This window comes from Sander lucioperca, chromosome 11, assembly GCF_008315115.2.
Source record: "Sander lucioperca isolate FBNREF2018 chromosome 11, SLUC_FBN_1.2, whole genome shotgun sequence".
NCBI classification, from domain to species: Eukaryota; Metazoa; Chordata; class Actinopteri; order Perciformes; family Percidae; genus Sander; species Sander lucioperca.
In genome coordinates this window covers 21819732-21845219 of record NC_050183.1, presented here as the reverse complement: position 1 = coordinate 21845219, position 25488 = coordinate 21819732, and the positions used below count along the sequence as shown (strand labels likewise).

General features: G+C 39.7%; 1 protein-coding gene across 26 annotated transcripts in view; it reads left to right on the top strand.

Annotated features, from left to right (window-relative positions):
* The window catches only part of dock7 (dedicator of cytokinesis 7), a 52244-nt gene extending 26917 nt beyond the window's left edge, over positions 1 to 25327 (top strand). For 2 of the 26 annotated variants that reach the window (XM_031284005.2, XM_031284000.2), the window contains 30 exons: positions 332 to 501; positions 1591 to 1683; positions 3407 to 3496; positions 5676 to 5771; positions 6617 to 6757; positions 7124 to 7237; positions 7722 to 7889; positions 8205 to 8344; positions 8757 to 8926; positions 9856 to 10034; positions 10197 to 10379; positions 10997 to 11132; positions 11680 to 11776; positions 12540 to 12557; positions 13600 to 13696; positions 13847 to 13981; positions 14096 to 14248; positions 14919 to 15077; positions 15255 to 15355; positions 15496 to 15688; positions 15815 to 15958; positions 16313 to 16444; positions 17227 to 17241; positions 20498 to 20632; positions 20754 to 20843; positions 21026 to 21262; positions 21552 to 21695; positions 22755 to 22861; positions 23239 to 23406; positions 24981 to 25327. In XM_031284005.2, coding sequence (XP_031139865.1) covers positions 332 to 501; positions 1591 to 1683; positions 3407 to 3496; positions 5676 to 5771; positions 6617 to 6757; positions 7124 to 7237; positions 7722 to 7889; positions 8205 to 8344; positions 8757 to 8926; positions 9856 to 10034; positions 10197 to 10379; positions 10997 to 11132; positions 11680 to 11776; positions 12540 to 12557; positions 13600 to 13696; positions 13847 to 13981; positions 14096 to 14248; positions 14919 to 15077; positions 15255 to 15355; positions 15496 to 15688; positions 15815 to 15958; positions 16313 to 16444; positions 17227 to 17241; positions 20498 to 20632; positions 20754 to 20843; positions 21026 to 21262; positions 21552 to 21695; positions 22755 to 22861; positions 23239 to 23406; positions 24981 to 25023 — 3848 coding nt within the window. In that variant the 3' untranslated portion in view covers positions 25024 to 25327. Of the gene's footprint in view, positions 1 to 331; positions 502 to 1590; positions 1684 to 3406; positions 3497 to 5675; positions 5772 to 6616; positions 6758 to 7123; positions 7238 to 7721; positions 7890 to 8204; positions 8345 to 8756; positions 8927 to 9855; positions 10035 to 10196; positions 10380 to 10972; positions 11133 to 11679; positions 11777 to 12539; positions 12558 to 13599; positions 13697 to 13846; positions 13982 to 14095; positions 14249 to 14918; positions 15078 to 15254; positions 15356 to 15495; positions 15689 to 15814; positions 15959 to 16312; positions 16445 to 17226; positions 17242 to 20497; positions 20633 to 20753; positions 20844 to 21025; positions 21263 to 21551; positions 21696 to 22754; positions 22862 to 23238; positions 23407 to 24702; positions 24723 to 24980 lie in introns of all 26 variants that reach the window. The other 24 variants (XM_031284018.2, XM_031283996.2, XM_031283999.2 and 21 more) reach the window with 18 other exon arrangements.
* Positions 25328 to 25488: the final 161 nt, after the last annotated feature.

Sequence of the window (25488 nt, the reverse complement as noted above, 5' to 3'; positions counted from 1 at the left end):
AGGAAAGAGAGGGTGTAGAGAGTCTGCAGTGATTCTTTCCGCTTGTTTTCTAACAGCTTGCCCGTACAGGCTCTGTATGGGCTTGTACTCATTGATTGCTCCATGGAACTATAATCACTTATGAATAAATAAGTTTGTGAGCTTCTTATCTGTGTGTTCACTACATGCAAGATGAAGGCTTTTTGATAAGATTTGGTACTAATTTAAATGTGTGCATTGGGAGTAGAGTTAACATGCAGCCAATGACATGGACCCACACTGGCTTTGTAGAAGTAGTTATTCCCATTACATCCCAGTTGTTCAATTTTCCTTCCTCTGTGTGTTGTCCCAGGCCCGGGAGGGTTGGGAGGTTCGGTTCACTATGCCACCATGGCTCGCTCAGCTGTTCGACCAGCCAGCCTTAACCTCAACCGCTCCCGTAGCCTTAGCAACAGTAACCCTGACATCTCCGGCACACCCACCTCTCCTGACGATGAGGTTCGCTCCATCATTGGCAGCAAGGTAAGGTCTTCAAACGATATCTTTGGTTATACATAAGCCTATAACTTGTTTTTTTCTCAGTACTTTTCTGTTGATTTTCTGTTGAGGCATGAAAGAGGCGCTCAAACTTAAAATGTTACATGTGGTCCTAATGTGGACAGAACCAGCAGTGTTGATAGACATAATTTTTTGGCACTTAGCCTTATTGCAATATCTGGCTTGTGCACACTACACATGGATGTCAGATATCAGAGTTAAATATGTAACATTGCAGTAGTCCAGCAGCTCTCTTTGATTTTTTTATGTATTTTAGACACGCTCATGTAAGGTGATTTTACTGAACTCTACTCTAAAGTTCTTAATCCACATCAAGGCAGAGGCCTTCCATGTGCACAGTGACCCAGGGTGATATTTTATCACATGTAAACTGTATAGCTGATGCGTAAACATAAGATTGGACATCTTATCTCTATAACCGCTGTAACAGTAACCTGGCACCCACACATATGCGTATGCACCCAGTGCTCAGTGTGTGCAGGTTGTGAAACGCATAAGAGACATTTTAGTTTACACACTTCAGACAGCAGATGTTGTCAAGAAGATACAATAGCACATTGTTTCAATAGTCATTAAGAATAGCTTAGCCGTGTCTGTCTCTACTGGTTTTGTTTCTTTTTATTGCATTATATGTATTTGTTTTCATTGATGTTGTCTTGTTTTAATATGGGATTTCCCTCTTCAAACATGTTTTTATTTATTTCAAAAGTATCTGATCAGTGAGTGAATGCAGCCCCTTGTTTAATAATGAATGTTACCTTTGCTGCTAATACTAAACCTTTCTTCTCTTGTCTCTGAGGGAGGGGAAGTTATTTCTTACACAGAAAGGGACAGCGAGAGAGATAACCTTTGTGCTTTGCTCCTCTGTGGTGATGATTTAAATTTTGAATTTACTGACAGCTAACCTGTTTTGGGCCCTTGGCATCTTCCAGCAGTTCTGACCTCTGAACCTCTTTAACCTGTCATTATTCCTTCCCTCCTCCTTCCCCCGTGCTGCTCACTCATTCCCTTGCTTCCTGCCTGCCTTGTGTTCTTTGACCTTGGCACGCCTAGGGCTTAGACCGCTCCAACTCGTGGGTGCACACCATGGGCTGTAAGAGTGCCCCCTGGGGATCCAGCCCTGGGTCTGCTCCAGAAACCATGCAGGTGGTTTTATGAATGCCCTGTCCTCCACTTTGCCTCACTACAAAAACAACTCACCTTATTCACCTTGAAGGGATACTGGCATATTTGGAGTTTTGGTTTATTTGTGTACTTGACTAGAGATACTGAAAGAAAGATGAAAATTGGGGCAATCCATATTTTCCCTAATGAGTATGTTTACATTTTTTTTTTTACATTCTCTTTTATGTGTTGTCATGATCACATCTTTAATTTATACTTAACTGAAGCTACCTCTGGAGGTTTTTAGTCACATTACTATGATTGGCAAACATTTTTTGCTAACTTTTTACTAGAGATTTCTAAACCATACAACGTGACTAGTGTACCACAAAGACATAAAAGACCAAAACTTCAGAATATTACAGTATTCTGGTAAACCTTAAATCACAATTCTCCCATGATCCCATAGTAAATGGGAGTCACAGCCGCCTCCATGACCCTTTATCTCTCACACTAGAGTCTCAGGTGTCATGCCTCTTGACTTGACATATCTAACACCTCCCTTTTTCTCAGTACTTAAATAAAAAGACACAAAGTCTAAATCCAAATATTTCTGTGCCAGTTTACCAGAGTTATTCATGGCAGCAATTTCTTAGACATAGTTGGCCTTCCTATTTTTTTTTTTTTCTATGTCAAGCTTGCCTGCCGTTTTTTGGTTTACAGTTGTTAGTTATTGCTAAACTCAAAACCAAGACATTCCGTGATCTTTTTATGTGTATATATTTCACAGAGGATTGTGGGAGTTGTAGAGAAAAAGAGTAGTGTTAGAAATCATCTTTATCCACGGAGTAGATTTTTCTTTGCGTTAATTTAATTTCATCTATTATTTCCCTTTCTCCCTTGTACTTCTAACACAATGATGTACTCTCTCTGCTTTAACCTCACAGTCTCCACTCTCAGCTAGTATCCCTGCATGCCTTTCTACTAACCCTACACAGCATTCACTTTGTCAATGGAGCATTGTATATCTGTGAGTGTGAGAGTGTGTCTGTCTACATGCGTGATGTCATTTGTCAGCTTCACTTTTCATCTTCATGTTATGTTATGTCCTCTGTCATTTTAAGTTGCCATGACATACGCCTATGTTTGTCACTAATTTACACATTGCATATTATGAATGTCAAGAAACCAAAATAAAATGACAGCTAGATTACAACATGAAATGAATTGTGCCAACATTGCCAGAGCACACACATTATCAGCATTTAACCTGGATTGGAACATTATGTCCGTCTACCTACCGATAATAATACATTTTAAGGATGGTTTTCCCTTATGCCATTTTACATCTCTGAAGTATTGTATTCTCCTGGAGGGATGCAGAATTGCACATCATTAAGCATTGGCTGCAACATTAAGGAAAAGAAAACCAATATGATGTCTTCACTTGGTCTCTTAGCCCCTTATGCAGCCATTTTGCATCCCTCCTTTTAAGGCACTCAAACTGCCGATGTATCTTGACTGTTTTGGATTATGGGAACGCTTTTAAGTGTTGTGGCCCTGTCCTGTGTCTAATTGTTTTGTGTCTTCATGTGTGACAAGTGTGTGCAAGAGATCACAAAAGTGTGTAGTGTGCATGTGTGTGTGGGTGCGTGTGACCCAGCAGACGCATTTTCCCTGTGTGCTGAGGAAAAAGGTGCAACCCCACGCTCCCGTTGCTCTTCCACTAACGTTGTTGTCACCGTTCCATTCATCCCACCCATAGGCCATGGAGCGCTGTGGCAATCGCATGTCTTCGCACACTGAGAGCGCCAGTTTCTTGCAAACTTTAACAGGACGATTGCCCACAAAAAAGGTAGAGCCACTTGCACTGGGGGAGGAGCCAACCCTGCCCACCTCTTTATCCGCCTCCTCACCTGTCTTGTCTGTGAATGTGTGCCTCTGGATTGGTTGATGTCGTATTTGGTGGTTGTGGAGTTTGTTGAATGCTGAATGTCACTGATCTGCCTTTTGTTCTGAATGTGTCAAGGAGTTTTTCATGTGACATGAATTTTGGTTGTAGTTTGGCTAATGCTGTCTGGCTAAATTAGTCTGGGAAGTCTCCTTTCAGTGTGCACTTTTCTGTTTTTTTTTTTTTTATGAAAGTACAAATACTTTGACTCTTCAAGAGACCTATGAACATGGTTAGTTAGGTAGCCATAAATATATAATGTGATGTAAAGTTTAGTAATATTAAAGAAGTAGTTTCCACAAAAAAGTCTTAAAACAAGGTATATTTACAAGCCCCTGCCCAAAAGCAAACTCAACAGATGGAGTTTGCTTGGTTGTTCATACTGAGCAACACACAGTTGTCAATACCGACTACTTTAAAGAAGTAGAAATTATGTTTCTAGTAAATACACAAAAAGTTTTGAAGAGATAAACAAAATGTACCATTTCTGTAGGCAGTACTTATGTAATATATACTGTAGATGTTCATCAAATAAAAAATTTGGATAACGAATCAGGTGCTGCCCCTTCCTAATCTTTATATGTCAACACGATTAAGTAAGACTTGCCAGACTCACTGTACAAGAGTCGGTGTCTTAGCCAGACTAGAGATGCACCGATTACAACTTTCTAGGCCGATTCCGATTTTCTTTGAGTTAGGCCAGCCGATACCGATTTTAGCCAATTCCGATTTCATTTTTTCTAACCACTTTACAGCACACACAAATATTTATTTTCTATCTTTTCTTTAATAGAACATTTTGCACAGAACATAGAACATGTTTTGAACAGATAATGGATCACTATAAAATAGAACTATATAAATTACTCCTGGTGTGGGAAATTCACACACATCTAAAGTGCAATGTTAGAACCATTTCCTTCTTTTCACATCCAATATCTATTTAGATTATCTATTTATCTATTTACTAAAAAAATGTGATTTTGGTTTTTGGTGTCCCTCCACGCCCTACTTTTTCCTTGCAGGTGTTACATATTGCAAACTTGTTATCTTCTGCACACACGCTGAAGAATTTCCAAACAGCTGACATGTTGCAGGTTAATTCACGAGGTTCCCTACATACGAACCGTGAGCGGGTATGCGCGACACATGACGGAAAAGTTGAGAGAAAGGAAAAAGAGACTGTGCTGTCGCGTCCGTGTGTGCGTGCGTCCTTGAGAACTGTAACTCGTATAACTTATGTTGTCAGTTAATTGTAGCATTGACCGGCATGAAATCGGCATAATGTCAGACTGACCTGCAGGTCACCGGTCATGGCCGAGCACGTGAAAACCGGCCAATTCCGGTCACCGGCCGGTCTATCGGTGCATCTCTAAGCCATTGGTTTTGCATAAAAACACACACCTAAATAGATGTAAGTTATTAATGCATAATTCTTAAAATAAATGAAGAAGAATAACGTCTGCTCTCCATGCATACAGGAAAATATTTTTAGCACTTCAGCCATTTATACCATTATCAGGAAGTTACATTAATACTTTTAATACTAAGAAATTTTAATACTAAGAAATACTTTGCATGGTAATAAGGGTGCATTTTTCATAATTTCACAGAAATAAAAGTTGTTACTGCAAATTAAGATTTGTTTTTTTGCTTTTAATGAATGTGATGTGTTTGGAATTGGTAAGTCTCATTATAACGTGTATATATCTAATTTTTCGGTTAAACCTCATTGTCTTTAATCAAGTTAATTTTCAGTGTTGGGGGCACAGGAGCTTTACTGGACTTTATTATTGTATCATATAGAGAATGTTAGAACTGCTAATCATTGTTAACTAAACCTGCTTAACTTTCATTTCATGTCATATCCCCCATTAGGTTAATACACTTTTGAATTCAGTTAACAGTATGTTTATTGAATAATCTTGTCACAACATTTAGGTATTTATTTGATTTAATTTAAGATGAACAGTGATACTTCTCCTGTTGCCTCACATTCTCTCTGTCTGGCTTTATTGCCTCTCCCTCTCTTTCCCTCCATCTCCACTTCTTTCTCTGTTTTCTACTTTCCTGTTCTACTTAGCTCTTCCATGAGGAGTTGGCCCTCCAGTGGGTGGTGAGCAGTGGGAGCGTCAGGGAGGGCGCTCTACAACAGGCCTGGTTTTTCTTTGAACTCATGGTAGGAAACAACATTTTTACACCTAAACAGCATTGACTTAGATATATGTTTTTTTTTAGTTGTTTTTTTTTTTTTAGATCAACTTTTTATTGTTTTTATATTTTTGAACAGACAAATACAATTGAACAAAAACCCTCTCCCACCCGCCACCCTCTGTGGTCTCGAGGAAAACATGGCAAACAAATAAACAAAGAAACTAAAATCACACCTTGCCTAGTCACTCTCCTCTGATTCTTGTGATGTTGAGGTCATTAGGACTGATACTTATGCTGCTTTCCGTAGGTCTATAGTCAATGATATGGCTTTGTTAATCCTTGCTGTAGAGAGCTCAAGCATAACTATGTCCAGAAAATACGCCAACCACTGTTTTATACAAAGCAAGCGGGGGGGCAGCGTTGAGCTATAATTTTCTTGGTTGCGGTTGAGCCGGCTAGCCAAACTTTCTTCTGTCTCCCAAGCAGGTGTAATTTAGAGTCGTCATTAAGTAACAAAACAACCGGGTCAGTAGGAATTTGACATCCTATCACATCAGATATTATTGATGTTGTTTTATTCCAGAGCTCATGCACCTGTTCACACTCCCAGACCATATGCAGGAAAGTTCCAGTTTGTTCAGGTTGACAGAATGTGCAGTAGGGAGTGGGAATGACTTTAGAGACGTATCTCTTCTGAGGAGTCCAATATGTCCTATGACATATGTTGAAATTGATCTGCTGGTGATTTGGGTTCTTGGAACAATGGAAAATGTTGTCCCAAACTGTCTCCCAATTAGATGTATATGTTTTCTATAATTCATCACAGTGCAGTACATTTTCCGTGACAAAGTATCTTGACCTTTACCACAGGTGAAGAGCATTATCTACCACCTTTACTTCACCGATCGCTTAGAGTCACCCAGGAAGAACCGTTTTCCAGAACGCTTCATGGATGACATTACAGCCCTGGTCAGCACAATCGCTGGAGACATTGTGTCTCGCTTCCAGAAGGTAACAGCCTGGTGCAGTGTAACGTGGTATTACAGGATCCCAATGGGCACGCAAATTGTGGAATATCATGGTGTTTTAGAGACTAAGTGCATACAATAAAAAAGTATCATTATACAGGAATTTAGCAAATTAGCCTTTTCAAAGTCATTAAAACAGATTGTACTGTATTTGATACTTTTTTACACTATGTGTATGATTTCAACATTCATAATGTAGCACAATAAGTTTGAGGCCACAAGAGATGATCCGTATCATCCTTTTTGTCTGATTGTTTGATTGATTTTATACAGTTTAATAAAGCAGAAATCATGTTCAAACCACCAACACTGGAAACCTTTTTAAGACACGTGTATCTCATCCAATCAGGACCTAGAGTTGGTGGAGAGACTAAACACAAGTCTGGCCTTCTTCCTCAACGATTTGCTGTCAGTCATGGACCGAGGCTTTGTCTTCACCCTAATCAGGGCATACTGGAAACAGGTAAATGCCTCATTTAGATTTACGAAAATGTTATTAATTTCTTGTATTACTGTTTTTTGTTTTTTTTCATGATAAAGAATAATATCATTTTTGCAGGATTAGTATAAGTGATAGCAGACCTTGATGGTTAAGTAACATTCAGCCACAATCAAATAGAAGTATTAATTTAGCAAATTAATTTGAATGACTCCCCTAAAAAAAAATAAGATCTTCTTTTAGTATGGGTATTTATTGGAAGCTACTGCCAGATATTGTTCTATTTGTTTATATTCTGGTGCTGTGAATCATACCTTTCATGCTGTTCAATTTAAGATGTATAAATAAAGCATTTCAGGTTTCTTTACAGCACTAAGAATATTTTACGAACTCATTTATGATGATATTTGAAGATTTCAGTTCTTTTGATAGCACATACCCCCATTCAGTATTTTGTGTAAAAAAAAAAAAAAGAAATGCATTCATATGCACCGTTTCCTTTCTCCAGGTGTCCACAAAGCTTTACGCTCTGCAGAACCCGACCCTGGAGTCTTTGAGGCTTGATTTCTTGAGAATTGTGTGCAGCCACGAACACTACGTCACCCTCAACTTGCCCTGCAGCCTGCTCACCCCGCCTGCTTCGCCTTCCCCCTCTGTGTCTTCAGCAACTTCACAGGTCAGGCACAAAGTGGTTTAGGGAAATCGAAACACCTGCATGCAAATAGACCTGCACCTTGTGATATAGTCATACACTAGCAAAACAAATTGTACAGGGATTTCCCAACTCCTAACATCTCTACAAACTTAGAAGCTTAGAAATTCTGTGCAAGTATAAGCAACTCCCATCAAAATACTAGTAGATTGTCTTGTCAGATCATACGTTTTCACCACTCCTTAACATAAAGATACTCTAAAAATCACAGAAGACATGTTAGTTTCATTTAGTCAAAGTAATCATGTAAAATATAATGTTCTCTCTTCTCTCCCATAGAGCTCTGGGTTCTCCACACATGTCCAGGACCAAAAGATAGCCAACATGTTTGAGCTGTCTGTCCCCTTCAGAGAGCAACATTTTCTGGCCGGACTAGTACTGTCTGAACTGTCTGTAATACTTGACCCAGACAATGAAGGGTTAGTATGCTTTGAATGCACACATCCTACACTTATGAAGATTGTTTTATAATAAAAGAGATTATGTGAGGGTGCGTTGAAGGGTCAGAATTAGGGTTGAGTTTCAGGGTCCTCACATTTGTGTGTGCACGTGTGCATGTGTGCGTGTGCGAGTGTGTCTACCCAATAAACCGCCAAGTATTGTAGAGAAAGGAAGGTGATATTTTTGGGTTAGAGCCTCTGTATCTGTTGGTGAGAGATAAGCCTGTGGATGCTGACATGCGTTCATGTGAGTGAGCTATGGTGACGTTCCCTCACCCATTTTGCTTTTCACACATGAAATACGGTATCTCTTTGTTCCTTTTCTTCTTTCTTTTCTTTTTCTTTTTTTTCTTTTATTTTTTTTTAACCATTTTCCACTGTTTTACTGTAGGATGTTTGGCCTACATAAGAAAGTGGTGAGTGTCGTTCATAACCTCCTGTCCAGCCATGACTCTGACCCACGCTACGCTGATCCTGAGGTCAAGGCCCGAGTTGCCATGCTTTACCTGCCTCTCATTGGCATCGTTATGGAAACTCTACCACAGCTCCATGACTTTACAGGTAAAGATCAGGAGCTACTTAGTTTGCAATGTTTATCACAAATGTCTGTTGTCATATCCAACTGTTCTCCTCTCACCGTCCAGTCACAGCTCTCTTATCAGATCTCCCTTAATTAAAACAGTTGAGATGAGGCATGCAGAAATGTGGCACAGATCAGAAATTTGGAAGACTGAGGTTCTCTCTTTTGAGACATAATGTGACAAAATGCCAAATAACCTGAGCTATTCAAATGCGGCTGTAAAGTAACATTGTGAAATGCAATAGCAAACACTTTGAAACTCAGAAGGTTATCATTTGACCTGCAAAGGATGTTGCACAATAACATAATCTCTATCCTCAGTTCATCCATATTACATTTCTTTTTCACTCCTTTAACCCCCCCACCCTAGTGAATGTGCCTTCCCCAGATCTGGAACTTGTATTTAAAGGGATACTTTGCGGATATTTAACCCACTTTGTGTCATAATGTTAATAGTATGTGTAAATGAACTATGTCAAACTTCACTCCATCTTACCAGTGCCTAGATCTCCCTACTCACATGCCAGCAGAAAACGATGCATTGCATGATGCAAAATGTCTGTCTGTCTGTCTGTCTGTCTGTCTGTGTGTGTCTCTCTCTCTCACTCTCACTCTCACTCTCACTCACTCTCACTCTCATTCTCACTCTCTCTCACTCTCTCACTCTCAACTTGGACCAAACTCAGATTAAACTGTAAAAACTAGACAACTGCTGATCAAATATAAACTGGCTATGGAGGTTTTCCCTATCAATGTTTTTGACCCCTACTCTTTTTGTCTCGATTACATCCACATGTACATTTTCACTTGTGTCCCTACATCACACCAAGAACTTTTGTCAAAATATTCTTAATCCTGTATTTTCTCAAATTCAAGTTCATTTTCTTTCCGCTCCTTTTTGTGTCACTAGAGTCCCATAACCAGTGGGGTCGGCCAGGCGGTCCGCAGGGTGCAGCGATGGGCAGCAGTGGAGAAGAGGCAGAGGGAGAGGGTAATAGCTTGATCAGCCAGACTGTCGCCATGGCGATAGCAGGCACCTCCACCCCCACCCCAATGTCCCGACCAAGCAGCTTCTTGCTCAACTCGCAGGTAACTCCCAGTTTGTGACAATAATCTGCAACTAATGGAACAGTCCTACTACAGTACATTGTTACACAGTCTTAAACAAATTGTACTATCATACTTCTTTTGTATATTTATTGTGTCACTCTTCTTTCCTCCCTGTTGATTCCTCCTGGTCCATCTCTCCAGGCGAGTCGTCAGCACGGGAGCTTCTCTGCCGAGTCAAGTCGTAGTCTGCTCATCTGTCTGCTGTGGGTGTTGAAGAATGCTGACGAGCTGGTGTTACAGAAGTGGTTTACAGACCTGTCGGTGTCCCAGCTTAACCGTCTGCTGGATCTCCTCTACCTCTGTGTCTCCTGCTTTGAGTACAAGGTAACATCAACGTCAAAGTGAATACACTCACTATGTGACAAGACAGACTGATTAACCACTGTGTAGTTGTCAAGGGCACGCAGAGGGTTTGGGTAGGGAGTATGCCCGTCTCTTCGGTGTACATTCTTTTACATTTTTGTCCCACCAATAGGGAATCTTTTGGGCTGATTGTAATATTTTTGAATGAAAAATATACCCACAAATTGTCTTTTTATGTGGAGACAACACATAGGAAATTGTAAACACTAAAATGAATACATATTGAATACATAACTTTTTAATCTTATGTGGATTATTAGTTGTGCACTATCCTCTTCCACACAGTACAAGCTTCTCTGCTTATATGCTTTGGCTACTGAATGTGGTGATAATGGTAAAATCAGACAACTTGCTGCTTTCTAAGCTATAATCATGTATTTATTTCTGTTTATTTCTCTTCTGCTGTGCTATCTGGTTGTCGCTTGCCTTTCTGTTTTTGCACATTTGCTTTTATGCTTCTAACCTGCTTTGCTTGCTGAGTGTTGCTGAGTGCTGCAAATAACTTCCCCGCTGTTCTCTGTCTGTCCACTCATCCTCTTCCTCATGGATACAAGGCCCATGTTGTGTTCACCATGCAGGGGAAGAAGGCGTTTGAACGGATGAACAGCCTGACCTTTAAAAAGTCCAAAGACATGAAGGCCAAGCTGGAGGAGGCCATACTGGGCAGCATCGGGGCCAGACAGGAGATGGTGCGACGCAGCCGCGGACAGCTAGGTAAGGCATTTCAGCACATGCACTCTTATGCCGTGTTCTATTTACCTTGCAACTCGGTATATAAGCACTTCTGTCTTATTTGTGTCACTAAATCAGTCGTTCACACAGGCATGTTCAACTTCTATCTGTGGACATGTTGTTACGCTGTTTGCATGCACAAAAAACGGCGTAATGCGTTGTTATCAACTGGTATTGCTAACAATGGCTAACCGGGCTAGAGCTAATGAAAACAATGAAAATCAGACTTTAAAAATTAAACCCAAGAACGCGGCGGTAAATAGAACGCGGCAATACACCTACATATTTTCAAAGCACACACAGATGCATACAGATCCACAAAGTAAGGCTAAAGCAAGAAGTACTAAATAAGGAGGAGATTGTGCAACTTAGAGACAGACCCATAATTAATCACTATATCCTGCTTTCTGCTGTGCACTTAAATAGTATTGTAGACCCAATTACAGCCAAAGTCAGTCACATTTCACTGTGTACACATACCTTATTTCAACTCCAATAAAAAAGTAAACAACTTTTCTCCACCATTTAGAGCGGAGTCCATCTGGCAGTGCTTTTGGCAGTCAGGAGAACCTTCGATGGAGGAAGGACATGACCCACTGGCGACAAAACAGCGAAAAGATGGACAAGTACGCTCTTTCTAACACTTAATCCACTTTACGAATTCTTACTTTGTCACAGAAAAACCTAAAAGATATTCCCCCAATCTGAATATTCACTGCGTTCTGTGGTTTTTGTTCTCTGAAGGAGCACACACACACACACACACACACACACACACACACACACACACACACACACACACACACAGACAGATAAATTAAAGTACACAAAGTATGTATACAACATAATCCATAAATATTTATGAAAATGTCCATTCCCACTTAAAATCTTCAGTTCCATGTGTGCTTTTTCCATTTTTAGAGGTAGAATCAGCCATTTAGAAGCACAAACTGAAATAAAAGTGTGAAAATGACTGCTTAAGTCTATCTAGTAATAAATACAAACCATCAAAAACTCCCATTGTTTATCCCACTGCCAAATCCCATTCATTGTTATTTTCTATGTTCCATATGTTTTAAGTTTTCCATATGGATTTACATAGGAACAGAATCAGACTTATATGATATATGATTGCCAAATGTTATAATCCCCATGTTTGCCCAGCAGCTGCAGATATCTGTGTTGCATGCACTCTTTAAAAAAAAAAAGAAGAAGCTACTTTTGTATCTTATGTCACTTATTTTGTCAGATGGTGACAAAAGATACAGTGCTATGCTTTGGTTCAAAATTAAATTTTTCTCTCTGTTCTTGTAAATTCAGCTTGAGCCTTTGTTTTCTGTTAATTTCCATGTTTCCATTGTTCTCTCACGTTGCTGTGTGTTTATGTAGGAGTCACAGATCAGTCAGGTATTGTATGGTCCACATTTGCTGTGTGCTCCTTTGAATTCCCCCGTGCTTTAGTTCCTCATTCATGGTGTATTCACATGCTTGTGGGTAGTTAGACAGTTGCAATAGGCACTAAATTAATTTATTTGTATTAGATTTCCTCCTGATTAACTTTTCTTTGAACAAGTCATGGTGTCCTAATTATTTTGGGGGGTGAGCTATGCTAAGTATTATAGCCTCTGATGCACCCATGTTATGATTAAGTTCTTCTCCATTTTGACTTCCTAAGTTCACACATGCACATGAATGCACCAACAGAGACCCCCTAATTCTGACTTGAAGTCTGTTTTGTCTGTTTGGCTTTTTAATCAGTGTGCTTCTTGTTTTGGGGTTCTGACTCGTGTGTCTCCCTGGTTGCTGCTGCAGCAAAAAGCAAGACAATGTAGCAATAACTCTTTTCCTAGATTATTTGTTTGTTCTTTTGAAAAATACAAAAGTCAGATGCATTACTACTAAAATCAAGTCCTGTTTTAGTTTAATATAGATGTAGGATATGTAGATATACAAGATCTAGCCCTAGAGTTCCACCTGTAGACCAGGAATAGATTACCAAGCTCTTCACTTAATAAATAATGAAGAACATCCTCTTTAATGCTTTCAAACCTTTTAACCCTCTGGAGGGAAGTTATAGGTTTGAACTAAGTGTCTACTACATGTAGATCAGCATGCATTGTTTCTGTGGATCATTTAAGTTTGAGGTCTGTGCCATACAGGTTAAAAGACATCTTGCAGCGTAAAATAATGTAAATATGGATAGAAAAATGTTGTGCTGTTGTATAAATATACCATATTTCATCAAATTTTATGAAAACAAGGAAATTGGTTGAGCTTCTACTCAGCACATTCCTTTTTCTTCCACACAAAGATTCCTACATTGTTCATCACTATGGACATTGGCTTGACTGTGGTGACTGTAAGTTTATTTAACATGCAAGGCTGTGCATCATCAACATCGGAGTTTCATTTCATTTTGTGACAGTGTTTTCTGGTTTCTTGGTTGTAGGACCAGAGCAGAGCTTGAACATGAAGCACTTATTGATGGTAACCTCGCGACAGAGGCCAACTTAATTATTCTTGATACTTTGGAGATCGTTGTACAGGTATGCAGGACTTTCTACATCTACCCATGCAGAATGCAAACATGCATGGGTGTACTTAAAAATACTGAAATCAAGTTATGTGGTGTAAGACGTAAGCATACATAAACCCAGACATGCTGCTACAACCGCTATATGTCACTCTCCCTTCAGACAGTATCAGTGACGGAGTCCAAGGAGAGTATCCTGGGTGGGGTGCTGAAGGTGTTGCTCCACAGCATGGCCTGCAACCAGAGCGCCCTCTACCTCCAGCATTGTTTTGCCACACAGAGGGCGCTGGTGTCTAAGGTTAGACTACTGGACTTTTATTAGAGCTTAATTTCAAAGTCATCCTTGTAATTACTTCCAGGACTTCATACTTGTATTGTGTCAATTTGGGTGTATTTCTCTCTGCATGTGTAGTTTCCTGAACTTCTGTTTGAGGAGGAAACGGAGCAGTGTGCTGACCTGTGTTTGCGATTGTTGAGGAGCTGCAGCAGCAGCATAAGTACCATCAGGGCCCACGCCAGCGCCTCCCTCTACCTCCTCATGAGGCAAAACTTTGAGATCGGCAACGTGAGTACAACTGAAAAACTATTGATTTACCACCCAAAATGTTGTGTTATTAGTTTGCATTAGTAGTAGTAGTTATCATTTGTTCATGAACCTGGGATGGGTTGTAAATATGAAAGACCCCCTGGAGTGTAGATTTCATAGAGCTACTACGACGTATCAGTGGTGAAAAAAGTACAATTGCCTATACCACACATGCCTCAAGACATTACCTTTTAATTGAATCTCACATCTCATTTGAATTTCACAAGTCTTATGAAGCCATGTGCTTTGCAAACACTTCTTAGTCAGTGTATATGTTCAAATGGATATGATTACTTTAAATACACTATCATAATTTAATCTGTTATTATGAGGAACTAAATTACCGTTGGTTGGCCGATTCTCAGCTATATACTCGTATTGGTTTATTCCTATTTTTCTTTTACTTCACATCACCCAATTTAGTACAAAACCAAACATTTTAGGCCCAATCCCCAGTGAATGCATCATTTCCATATAGTACAGGCAAACCTTTCACACAGACTTTTTTTTAAAATGACTTCCAAGCTAGAAGGGACATCTGCTCTGCAGAGTGCGTCCCTCGCAGTCCATATCTGTCACACAAGAGCCAGTAGCCTTGACAAAATATTATTTGTTCAAACCATTCTTGTCTTTGTCGTTGCACTTTCAGAACTTTGCAAGAGTGAAGATGCAAGTGACTATGTCTCTTTCTTCGCTGGTGGGAACGTCTCAGAATTTTAACGAGGAGTTTCTGCGTCGCTCTCTAAAAACCATCCTCACCTACGCGGAGGAGGACCTGGAGCTGAGGGAGACCACTTTCCCAGACCAGGTACTGATTTATACATCAACTGTTTAGTTGTCATCCATCACAGTGTGGGAGATTTTTACTTATGTACTCCACTACACCTTGATTTCTGAAAGTTAAAACATTTGGGTAACAGTAACTCAACTTATTCAACTTACTAACTAACAGAAGTTAGTTACTAACTAACTAACTTTTGTCCAGGTCCAGGACCTTGTGTTTAACTTGCACATGATCCTGTCCGACACAGTGAAGATGAAGGAGCACCAGGAAGATCCTGAGATGCTGATAGATCTCATGTACAGGTATAGAATACATGCACACTCATGCAATCACCTTTTGATCACTTACAAATGTATTTCTGCACTGTGATCATCATTATCTTATCGTTTGTGTGCTTTCATGTGTGTGTGTGATGTGTCTTTGCTTTCGTGTCCGTCTCCAGGATCGCAAAGGGTTACCAGACGTCACCGGACTTGCGGCTGACGTGGCTTCAGAACATGGCTGGAAAACACTCGGAGAGGAACAACCACGCTGAGGCTGCTCAGTGTCTGGTGCACAGCGCTGCTCTGGTCGCAGAATACCTGAGCATGCTGGAGGACCGCAAGTATCTGCCTGTAGGCTGTGTCACCTTCCAGGTAAGGAGAGCACTGGATACATGTAATCTGTGTGCACATGCCTGGCAATAGAAATGTCTGCTGATGTGTCTACTTGTATTGTTTTTCTTGTATTTGTCAATGTGTATGTACACGTGCATGCTCCAGAATATTTCCTCCAACGTGCTGGAGGAATCTGCAGTCTCTGATGATGTGGTGTCACCAGATGAGGAGGGCATTTGCTCAGGAAAATACTTCACTGAGATCGGCCTTGTGGGACTCCTGGAGCAGGCTGCTTCCTCTTTTTCCATGGTGAGAAGTGGAGAGGGATAGAAGGGTGATTAGATGATTGGATGTTGAGTCGACCACCATGCAAGTGTAATTTGCAATGCAATTTATCTTTCTCTCACTAAACAAATAATTGCATTTTTTATTATGGGTCTAATATATGGGTCTTAGAACAGAAGAACAGAAGCTCTGTAAACAGAGAGTACATGTACAATACAAAGGCTGTCGTCAGATGTCCTTGTACCTTTTCTAGTGACCCTAATTCAGAGTCAGACCTTGTATTCAGTCTCTGAAAATCTATAAATTTAGGCTGAGGTGTTGGTATTTTTTTTATGACTGATTGTACCATACTAACATTTGTATCGATCTCCCTTCCAGGCGGGCATGTATGAGGCGGTAAACGAAGTGTACAAGGTACTGATCCCTATCCACGAAGCCAACAGGGACGCAAAGAAGCTAGCCACCATTCATGGTAAACTACAGGAAGCCTTTGGCAAAATTGTGCATCAGGTAAACACACATACTTACATCAGAATATCAAAACCTCACTGACACAGCCACATGAATGTTTTGCACAGGTGCACTTCTGTCATACGTATTACACATCTGTCACATTTATGGGGCAGTGTAGAGGGGTTAAGTTTCTTTCAGAATGATTTAATAATAGAGAAATGGGACAAAATCAACACTGGGCCGCAAGGAGTTTTTCATGTACAGTACAATGCCTCAGAATACTTTGCATTCTTCACGGTCTTCACACAAATAACGCAGTAAGCAACGCCAAACATAACTGGAAATATGTATATACAATTCATGTTGCCTAGCCTTCACACAGACACAGCTTTGCATGGTTTTATTATTTGGCATTTTATTTCCAGTGTATTTATTTATTTATATATACTTTGTCTGATATCTTGCATGGTTTATTATATTTGTAAAGTATGAAATAGGATGCATGAGGCGTAGGAAGAGACTCCTGTTGTGGTTTATTCCTAAAGGCCAGTTGTGTGACTCATAATGACAATATTAAGTCACAGTGTGGGGAAGGTTACAGTGGTCTGGTGTGCAGAGCAACTAATCTCACAAAGCCAACACTTTTTTGGTCACAAGGATACATTTATTTTGTATTTTTTATTCAGAGGTCAGTTGCTCTGTTCTCTAGCTAGTAACCTGGAGTAGTTTCAAAGAGTATATTCTCCTTGCTGTAACATCACTGTGTGTGAATGCCACACTGTGTGTGGGGGTGTTTGTGTGTTGTCGTTCACTTGTCCTGTATTCTCTTTGTCACACAGAGTACTGGCTGGGAGGTAGGTGGCTAAACGGTTCCTGCTTGGCCCTGCTCGTGTTGTTTATCTTTTCGTATTGTTGTTTTTTTTTTTTTATTTATTCTCATCTTTTTATTTGCTAGCCGTGGGCATTCTGTTGCTCTCTTTGCTTTGTTACATACAGCCAATCCATTAACATCTGCAGACAATGTGAACTGTCTGCCCCCGCTGGGGACACCTGCTGTACAAGCAGCAACACCCTCACTGTTTTCCTCTCTCCTCCCTCCTCTTCATGTGCAAGAGGAGCTTTGTTTTTATAACGTGACAGTGTTGGCAGGCTGTGCATGGGAGCCACAGTGTGTGACTCAGTCTCAGTGAATGCATCACCTGCACAATCCGCACTCTCCCTGTCTTCATCTTCTGTCTATCTGCTGGTGCGTCGGTCAGAACACACTTATTGACTGACACCGTCTGCTGTCACACTTCATCTCATCTCATCTTCAATCACAGGGCTCGATTTCAGTGCACTGTTTTACACGAAGGGTATCCGTTAGCCTCCCTGCTCTGGCCATTGGTCAATCTCTTTCCACACGCCATTAAATAAGCCTTTTCAAAACACAATGTTTTTGTAGACTTGCATTAGGTAGAAGCTGGAACCAAATTCCTGAGGCAGTCATGTTTTTTCCAAGAGGGTTCAACTCACAGTAATCTGACGATTACTTGATTTATCCCTTTTGATTATGATTCATTTTTAGTCTTGCCCTTTCTTTTAATAGTTCAAACTAAATCGACCCCTGATTTTTTTTGTTGTGTTTTTCTGTTCTTTTGTTAACAGCATTAACCTCTGAGTTCTCATGACTTGTTGCATGAAATGGACAGATCACTCTGTGTTCCTTTTTGGCGATGCACTGAGTGCATGTTGTGTTTCTGAAGGTTGTGGATCTTTATTTTCTCACTTTGTTTTTCCTTTTTTCTTCATAACTGTCTGCCTTTGCATGGTCTGGATCCCCCACAATGACTTTATGTTCTTTCTCAAAATCAATGGACATGTTTTTTTTTCTGTTGTGTGTTAGTTTGTGTTGTTTTTGAATTTCTCTGGAGGAACCCAATCCTCATTAAAATTTGTTCTGTTTTCTCCTTTTTGATTTCCCTGGTTGCCGACCCTTCCTTCCCACTTTACTTAATTGTGTCTTGTGGTAAGTTCCTTAGTTTTCAGGGCCTTCAATTTCTGCTTAAATTTCTTTTCTGAACGAGCAGTTGCCGTAAAAATACAAGCTACATTTTTAAGATTCGCCTCAAGCTTGTAGTTACCAAGAGGGTTTATTAAAATACCTTTTACTAGTAGTCAAATGCCAACCTGCACAACTTATCCACAGCTTCTCCCTTTCTCATGTTATACACATACACACTCGTTCACTCACTCACACCTGTATCAGACATACACACTTGTTCACTCACACACACACACACACACACACACACACACACACACACACACACACACACACACACACTTGTATCAGACATACACACTCGTTCACTCACACACACTTGTATCAGACCTGTTGTGATTTCTGACTTTAAGTATGTACTTTAATGTGAAGTTGCTTTCTGGATTGGATGGCCATTTTCCCGCCACCAAACGTCAATACTTCCTAAAATATCACTCCAGTGAGGCTCCAGTTTGAAGTAGTTATGGTCACACTTTGTTCTGCAGACTCTTTTCTCATGGTTTCTTTTGTTCTCTGTCTCTGCTCATGACTCTTGTGAGTGACTGATTTATGCAGTCTAAGGCAGCTTTTTCTTTTAGCAAACTTCTCGGTTGCTTTGAGCTTGGCCTATTTTTGATCAAAGAAGGGAAACAAGGACATAGAAAATATTTACACACAGGCTGTGGAAAAAGAAGAAAGTCAGAGATAGAGTTGATTTTAATTGATTGAATAATATAGTCATTTAGATGTATCTTGTTTATGACGAATATTCTACTGGCTGGTAAATTAATATTTTAAAAAAAGGTTGTTGTTTCTAGTTGATCTTTTGTCCTGTGCCTGTTACCCAGAGGTAAAACGCTGCACCTGTCTGTCCTCTGTGTACTTTACAATGGTAGAGGTGGGAAAAAGCATGCTCTTAACAACTTCAACGTCTACAGTGGATGCAGACATGTTTATTACCATGGGACTGAGATTACTATTGACTAAATGTGTGGATAACAATCTGGAGGTTGCTAACCTCTTCTGGGCCGCTTTCATAAAACCACTTGCATACACTTTTATAGACTGCAACACAGTGGACACATTACGTAAAACTGTCAATTACATGAAAATTTCTAAAGTCGTATCTGTGTTAGCGATGTGTTTGCAGATTGCCGTGCAGATGATGAAACTCGCTGTTGCACTTTTAGCTGTCATTTCTCTGTGTGAACTACAGCCTTTTCCCCCTTCTTATACAACTGTGAACTACACAGTCACAACTGGAGCTGAAGTCGGTCATTGTGTGGCTTCTCATCAGAATATAATGCAAAAAAGTTTTGCAAATGCTAACCAGTCCACAGTAAATTATAATACGTTCCACCATGCTTTTATGATGCACTCCTCAGAGAGAAATGATTGTTTCAGAAGTTTTTCCTTTTGATTTGAGATGATGGTCATTGTGGTTTATAGAGTCAGGATGGATACTGCATAGTCAACAATCAGTGACTGGAGAACAAGTTTCTGTGAGTCCAGTCAGTCCTCTTAGTTTAGCTCAGGATGTCTGGACCAACACCGATTATCTCCTGGATCTCTCGGACCACGATGATGCGGGCCAGCACGTGCTCAACTTGCTGACTCGTGAGGGGCTGAGATGAGTACCACGTCGGACTGTTTGGTGCAACGACAGGCTCTGGAGTCATGTAGTAGACATCATTGCGTCCCTTAACACTTTGAGGACATTTGAAGAGATAAAAGTCATAAAGTTTAATGGGGCAGCGAAGGGGATTCTCAGGATCCTCAGCCTGCTCTTCATACATGTCCTCAGTTTTGTATTGAGCACCATTCTGTCCTGCACTTTGTGGACCTTGCCCTTTGAGAAGGCAGATGCTGGTGGCTTTGTCATTGGCAGTGATCAAACAAAAAAAGCTCACTGTTGTGAGAGTTTAGGGTTTGCACTGTATCGCAGTCTGTCTGATTTAGATGATGCCGTTATAATATCTAATTGTAATATTTATTTTGACAGTCTGGAGCAAAATAAACACATTCTTATATGGATTTAACTACTATTCTTGCTCAGCAGTAACATTTATCTCCCTCTATACTCGCAGGATGGAAAGAGGATGTTTGGTACGTACTTCAGAGTCGGAATTTACGGTTCAAAATTTGGCGACCTAGACGAGCAAGAGTTTGTGTACAAAGAGCCTGCCATCACGAAGCTGGCAGAAATCTCTCACAGGCTAGAGGTAAATACCACCATATAGCCTCTAGAATTTCCTGTAATACACTGATTTTACATTTTTTTTTATTTTGCTGTGTGCTTTTAGTACTTCTGCTAATGAGGCTGTTGGCTGCATTTCTTTTTAGGGTTTCTATGGAGAGCGATTTGGAGAGGACCAAGTAGAAGTCATTAAGGACTCCAACCCTGTGGACAAGTGCAAGTTGGACCCAAATAAGGTCGGTGTTGGGCACATTGTGTACATTCCCACATGGTTTGATAATTGGATGGAAGTAGATCAGTTTGTGGATGCAGTTTAGAGGGATTTCATTCAAACTTGTATCCTAGCATTCATCTTTAACAGAGGGAACACAATCTAAAAACTGAACCAATAAATAGCAAATTCTATGTATTTCTTCAGGCATTCATCCAGATCACATATGTGGAGCCGTACTTCGACACGTACGAGATGAAGGACCGCATCACTTACTTTGACAAGAACTACAACTTGCGACGTTTCGTCTACTGCACCCCCTTCACTCTGGATGGGCGGGCACACGGGGACCTGCACGAACAGTTCAAACGCAAGACCATCCTCACCACCTCCCACGCGTTCCCTTACATCAAGACACGCATCAACATCATCCACAAAGAGGAGGTGGGTGAACACATTACAACCAGTTAACTGAAAATGAAAAGTTTCTGCAGGTCAGTTTTTAAAGTTTTTCTTATATACCTGTTTTAGTTGTTCTTGATTTCTTCTCAGACAGCCAACCAAACCATTTCTGTGTTTTATAAATAGTGCAAAACAATAAACCAGTAGCTTATCTCCACCGGTGTAAGAATGTTATTCTGGAGATTAGGTGGTAATAAAAAGGAGCTGTTTTATCTGACTCTGGCTATGCGCCCTGATCACTAAAACTGCTCGTCTCTTTGTCGCTTTCCAGATTATATCCACACCCATCGAGGTGGCAATAGAAGACATGCAGAAGAAGACTCAGGAGCTGGCCTTTGCCACCCACCAGGACCCTGCTGATGCAAAGATGCTGCAGATGGTCCTACAGGGATCGGTGGGCACAACTGTGAACCAGGTAAAGTTTTAAGATGTCAGGTATATTTGATGATGAATTTGTTTGCATTAGTCAGGGTAAGATGCTTGAGAAGAAAGAAGAGCAGAAGAAAAAATAACACTTTAGTTGAAGGGGTGTGCATAAGACTGACATGACCCCGTTCATTATTATGACATGACACCTGTCATGAACACGAAGGAGTCATTTTGAGTATTCATGACTGTTGTCATTAAGTGTCATTCGGTAAATTATGACACTTTTAATGCAAAGTTAGCATTGTCTGAGATGTCTTTGTCATGACAACTTGACTTTAGTGAAGACGACAATCTCTGTGTTATGACAACTTGACATTAAGCAAGACAGTACAACCTGTCTTTGTAATGGCAACTTGACATTAACCTAGTCCTAGACAACAAAACCTGTCATAAATATGTCATGACAGGCCCAATTATCAAACTTTCATAAACTATTTAGCTTTATGTGTTAACATTACATTAAAATGTCATTAAGATGGGCGCCCAGATAGCTCAGTTGGTAGAGCGGGCGCCCATATATAGAGGTTTACTCCTCGACGCAGCAGGCACGGGTTCGACTCCGACCTGCGGCCCTTTGCTGCATGTCATTCCCCCTCTCTCTCCCCTTTCATTTCTTCAGCTGTCCTGTCAATAAAGGCCTAAAAATGCCCAAAACATAATCTTTAAAAAAAAACAAAAAAAACCCACTATCATTAAAAGGTTGGTTTTTACACTGGCTGTCATGAGAGCATTACAATTGCGTCATGAATATTTTTCCGTGACCTTGCGTAAAGTGAAACTGTTTGAACCTGTCACGAAGTTTGATTTCATCATCGAATGCTTATATGTTGTCATTACAACAGTCATGAATACTCAAAATAACTCCTTCATGTTCATAACAGGTGTCATGTCATAATAATGACGGTGTCATGTCAGTCTTATGCACACCCCTTCAACTAAAGTGTTACTGAAAAAAGTATTATTACAAGAATTTCTCAGGATAAGTAAAGGTGTACATGAATAATCATATAATCACATTTATGTTTTTCATATCTGTCTTCCTCAGGGTCCTCTGGAGGTGGCTCAGGTGTTCCTGTCAGAGATTCCTAGTGACCCAAAGCTGTACAGACACCACAATAAGCTACGTCTCTGCTTCAAAGACTTCACAAAAAGGTATGGATGAATCCACATAACGTACCTGTGAAACGGTAAAACGTGTTGAAAGTTTGTCTGAAGGACACAATATTTAATATGAGAAAATTGTCTTGAAATTTTTGTCATCAATATCTCAAAATAATGAGAAAAGTATGTAATGTAGAAAAGAACTGTTTGATTAGTCAAAAAACTGCTGTTCTATCTATATTCTAACTGCCTATCGATGACAACCTTACCACGACTGTATGCCTTTTATAAGCCCCGCTACAAAACAATGAGCAAAGCAAAGATTCTCCATCTACAATAGCAAGCCTTTTTGGCTGCTAAGTGTTGCCCCTACCAAAAAAGACAACTTGTTGTACAGAATCTACATGACAGTATTTGCTCTGCTGAAGGTGTGAAGATGCCCTGCGAAAAAATAAGAGCCTGATTGGTCCAGACCAGAAAGAGTACCAGAGGGAGCTGGAGAGGAACTATCACCGGCTGAAGGAGGCGCTGCAGCCCCTCATCAACAGAAAGATCCCACAGCTTTATAAACCTGTACTGCAGGTCAACTCACACAGGTAGGAATGAGCAGGGGCACTGTAATTGTTTGAGAATGTAAATAATATTTCGGGGTCTTAAAAAGAAGATATATATATATATATATATATATATATATATATATATATTTGTGCAAAGAGGTTGTATGCTAAAGTTTATGTGAATTGTATCATTGTGTTGGCACGTAGTGGGATTCTGTGTGGAATTGCCCTTAGACATCCATTCGCATATCGATCGTTTACTCGATTACTCACTACCGCCACACACTGAGGTTATTTATAGCGTCAATACCACTTATTCATTATACTACTACTTTTTATGACATACTATACTAGGATTTTTTTTATGACTTTCATAATTTTTAGGTCATACTATACTATGACTTTTTTATGAGTTTTTTATGACATACTATATTATGACGTTTTTATGACATTCTATACTATGACTTAAAGACATACTATACTATGACTTTTTCCTGACATACTATATTTTGACTTTTTACTTTTTATGACATACTATACTATGACTTTTTATGGCATACTATACTGAGTTTGTTTTTTTTTAAGATTTTTTGGGGCATTTCTGCCTTTAATGGATAGGACAGCAAAAAGGGAAGAGAGAGGGGAGAGACATGCAGAAAACCGCCACAGGTCGGACTCGAACCCTGGACCTTCTGCATCGAGGAACAAACCTCTGCATATGTGTGCCTGCTCTACTAACCGAGCCAACCATACTATACTATGACTTATTCGTGACTTTTTTAAAGTCATACTATATTATGACTTTTTTTATGGGGTTTTTGTGACAGTTTTTACAACATACTATACTATGACTTTTTTATGACTTTCATATGACATATTATACTATGACTTTTGTATGACATACTATACTATGACTTTTTTATGGCTTTTTATGACATACTATACTATGACTTGTTTTATGACATACTATACTTTGACTTTTGTGACTTTTCTTATGGAATACTACACTGACTTTTTCATGACATTTTTACAACGTACTATACTATGATTTTTTTTGTAACATTTGTTACGACATACTATACTATGACTTTTTATGACATACAAGAGTCTTGTGCTTTGTTCCCTTTAGTTATTCTCTCTTACAATCAATAAGATTGAATGTAAGTTAAAGTGTGTCTCTGAACCTATGAGAACTCAAAGTGGTGATGAGGTCTTAAAATGTATGGAAAGGGTCTTAAAAGGTATTCAAAATAACTTCAGGATTCCTGCATATGTAATGTTTTCGATGTGAAATTAAATAAGTCTTTGTCTTTTGCTTCTGTAAAAATCCTGCAGCAAACGGACAGCTTGACAAGGTAGTTTGGGACTTTCAGACTTCATTTTGTGATGCTGTTTTAAGTCTCTATGTCCCGTGTTTGTATCATTATGTAAGGACATTTTTAGTCCTCTCAGCCATACAGTCTTACTATTCTTCCAAGCCAGGTTTCTTTTTAAAAACAACAATTTTTACACAATACTAAAAAATCATTGGACTTGAAGGCCAGTGCCTTGTTCAATAAAAAAAACCTGATGATCTTTCTGTCTGATGATCGTTCTTCTGTTCTTATTTCCAGAGATTCCTTCAGCAGAATGAGTCTTCGAAAGCTTGACATTTGAAGATGAAGACCACACACACACATAACAGAAATTGCAATATTAATTTATTCTTGAGTGTAAATAGGAGTGTCTTGAAGGTTGGTCAGTGTTTCGGAGAGCGTGCTAAAAGAAAGGTTAGAAGTGTTGCAGCTTGGTACGTCATTCCAGTGTCTTAATTTGTTTACAGACAAACTGTTACACAATCAGAGGGACAAACAAGTGGATCTTAAAGATTAAAGAGATACCTTGGCATTTAGAATTTTTCTTTGCTATCCATTTGTCTCACAAGAGGGACACATCTATACATTTGTCCCTATGCTACCACACAATAATAATAATAATGTTGGTCTTCGCTTTTGAACAACAAAATCTGCTGGATGTAAACTAACAAGTCACTGAATATAAGTGCCAAAAAACCTTTTTCTGCAGAAAAGGTATGATTTTAAAAGTCAAGGTGTCTATTTAATTATGTACTGTGTCAAAAAT